The sequence below is a fragment of the Adiantum capillus-veneris genome, chromosome 7 (assembly GCF_014529385.1).
Source record: "Adiantum capillus-veneris isolate H3 chromosome 7, ASM1452938v2, whole genome shotgun sequence".
In the NCBI taxonomy this organism is placed as follows: domain Eukaryota; kingdom Viridiplantae; phylum Streptophyta; class Polypodiopsida; order Polypodiales; family Pteridaceae; genus Adiantum; species Adiantum capillus-veneris.
In genome coordinates this window covers 15,937,587-15,939,804 of record NC_140937.1, presented here as the reverse complement: position 1 = coordinate 15,939,804, position 2,218 = coordinate 15,937,587, and the positions used below count along the sequence as shown (strand labels likewise).

At 41.7% G+C, this 2,218-nt stretch overlaps 1 protein-coding gene across 1 annotated transcript; it reads left to right on the top strand.

Moving 5' to 3' along the window:
- Nucleotides 1–202: 202 nt before the first annotated feature.
- On the top strand, nucleotides 203–1,243 carry LOC147453482 (uncharacterized). The gene is made up of 2 exons (XM_086516923.1): nucleotides 203–382; nucleotides 653–1,243. Exons 1-2 carry the CDS (start codon nucleotides 203–205, stop codon nucleotides 1,241–1,243), a joined length of 771 nt encoding a protein of 256 aa, XP_086373049.1.
- Nucleotides 1,244–2,218: the final 975 nt, after the last annotated feature.

The following is a 2,218-nucleotide window of genomic DNA, read 5'->3' as shown; positions in this document are numbered from 1 at the left end:
CCAACTTATGCAAAGACTCTCAATGCAGTACGTAAAAGCTTCTATTGGATTGGAAAGAAGGCAGATGTACTACGCTATGTTCGCCAGTGCATATCATGCTAGAGGATTAAGGCTGAAAGGGTTAAACTTCCCGGTGAGGGTTAAACTTCCCGGTGAACTTCAACCTATGGACATTCCACAAATGAAGTGGGAATGTATAAGCATGGACTTTGTCACAGGATTACCTACGGTACAAGGTGGGTACAACTCACATATGGTGGTCGTTGATCTACTCACAAAGGTTACACACCTCATCCCAGTCAAGACAACATTTACCGCCTCTGATATTGCACGACTATTTGTTAAAGAGGTTTTCAGACTGCATGGATTACCCAAGCGAATTGTAAGCAATCGAGATGTGAAGTTTACTTCAAATTTTTGGACTTCGCTCTTCAAGGCAATTGGGACATAATTGAACTTTAGTACCGCATACCATCCTCAATCAGATGGACAAACCGAGCGAGTCAACCAAGTCATTGAAGATATTCTCAGAGCTTATTGCAGTAGGGAACCTAAGCGATGGATTCAATTTTTACCTCTAGTGGAGTATGCCTACAATGCTTCTTATCACCAAAGCATTGGTATGACCCCATTTTGTGCCTTATATGGACAGAAATGTATCTCTCTGCTTAATTTTCCAGATCCTACCATAAGAGTAGAAGCGTCTAAGAAGATGCTTGAAGAAATGGAAAGCCAAACGAAAGCCATTCGGAGGGATATTCAAGCGGCTCAGGATCGCCAAAAACAGTATGCAGATGGAAAGAGATCCGAGCGAAGATTCAAAGAAGGCGACAAGGTTTTTCTTCGGATTCATCCAAAGAGAAGTACTTTATCGCTTGGAAAGTACAAGAAGCTTAGCCCACGTTATTGTGGTCCTTATGAAGTGATCAAGTGTATCGGTACTCAAGCTTACAAGTTGAAGCTACCAGAACATATTAAAGTTCATAACGTATTTCATGTGAGCTTATTGAAGCCCTATATCCCTAGTGATGATCAACTCCTAAATGATGAACACATTGTCATGCCTAACCAAAGTATGTTAGAACTCCAACCATCCAGGCTTCTGGAGTCCCGAGAGAAGATTCTTTGGAATAGAATCCTCAGAGAACACCTTGTTCAATGGCAGGACTACCCTGAAGAAGATGCAACATGGAAAGATGAAGCTACCTTAGAGAAGGATTATCCTTACTTTTTCTCGAGATGAGGAAATCTCGAATCCCTAAGTTGGGGAGATTGTAATGTACCCAACATTTATTCATATAAGCCATTTCAGCTATTTTGCAAAGCAATTGAAATTCTCGATTTTGTGAGTCATCATGAGTTTATCAGAACAATCGGATTGAAAATCGGGTTCAGAATCCATTTATTTATTACCTTTCTTTATGTGGAACCATAGGTTTATGTGGGAACGTAATCTATGTGTGAAGAAAAAGCTTAGAGATAGTATTTTTAGGAGAGAAAGAGAAGTGAGTAAAAATTAGAATACTTCTTTCTTATCTCTTTCAAAATAGAATGAGAACTTGTAAGTATAGAGCTTTTTAAAATCGCACATAAGATTCGCGAACGCGCAAAAAAAAACCAAAAAAAAAATAGACCCGCGACGACGCGCGAGCTTTTTCCTTCTCCTATTCTTGAAACCTCTCAGTATTTTTAGCACCCCCCTAAAGCCTATATAAAGGACCCTTCTCTTCTCACTTTGAACACACACATCTACAGAAGTGAAAGCTCTCTCGCAACGACGCGCCGGAGGAAACCTCTCTCCCTTAACCTCTTACCTTCAAGCCATCTCCATCTCCAATCGTCGACGTGCCGTCACCCGATTTGCGAACTCTCTCTCTCTCTCTCTCTCTCTCTCTCTCTCTCTCTCTCTCCATCAACGCGCTTTTAGTTTCTCCATTCCCAAGCTATGGCTCCGAAGCGTGTAATGCAAAATTCCAAGCACGCCCCTACCGTTGTACCACCAAGGAAGGTGGGAAGAAGGGTGTCAACTCCGAACGTACCTCATGTGGAAGCATCAATCGATGAAGAAGTCGAAGCCGTCCAACCGCCAGCACAGGAGTTAGCCACACGCGCTCCAAATCCGGTAAAACAAATTTATAATTATGCATAGTATTCATGTTGACCAGTAAGATGAACTTAGATTTAACCTTACCTTAAACCGACCGGAAACGTGATTGTT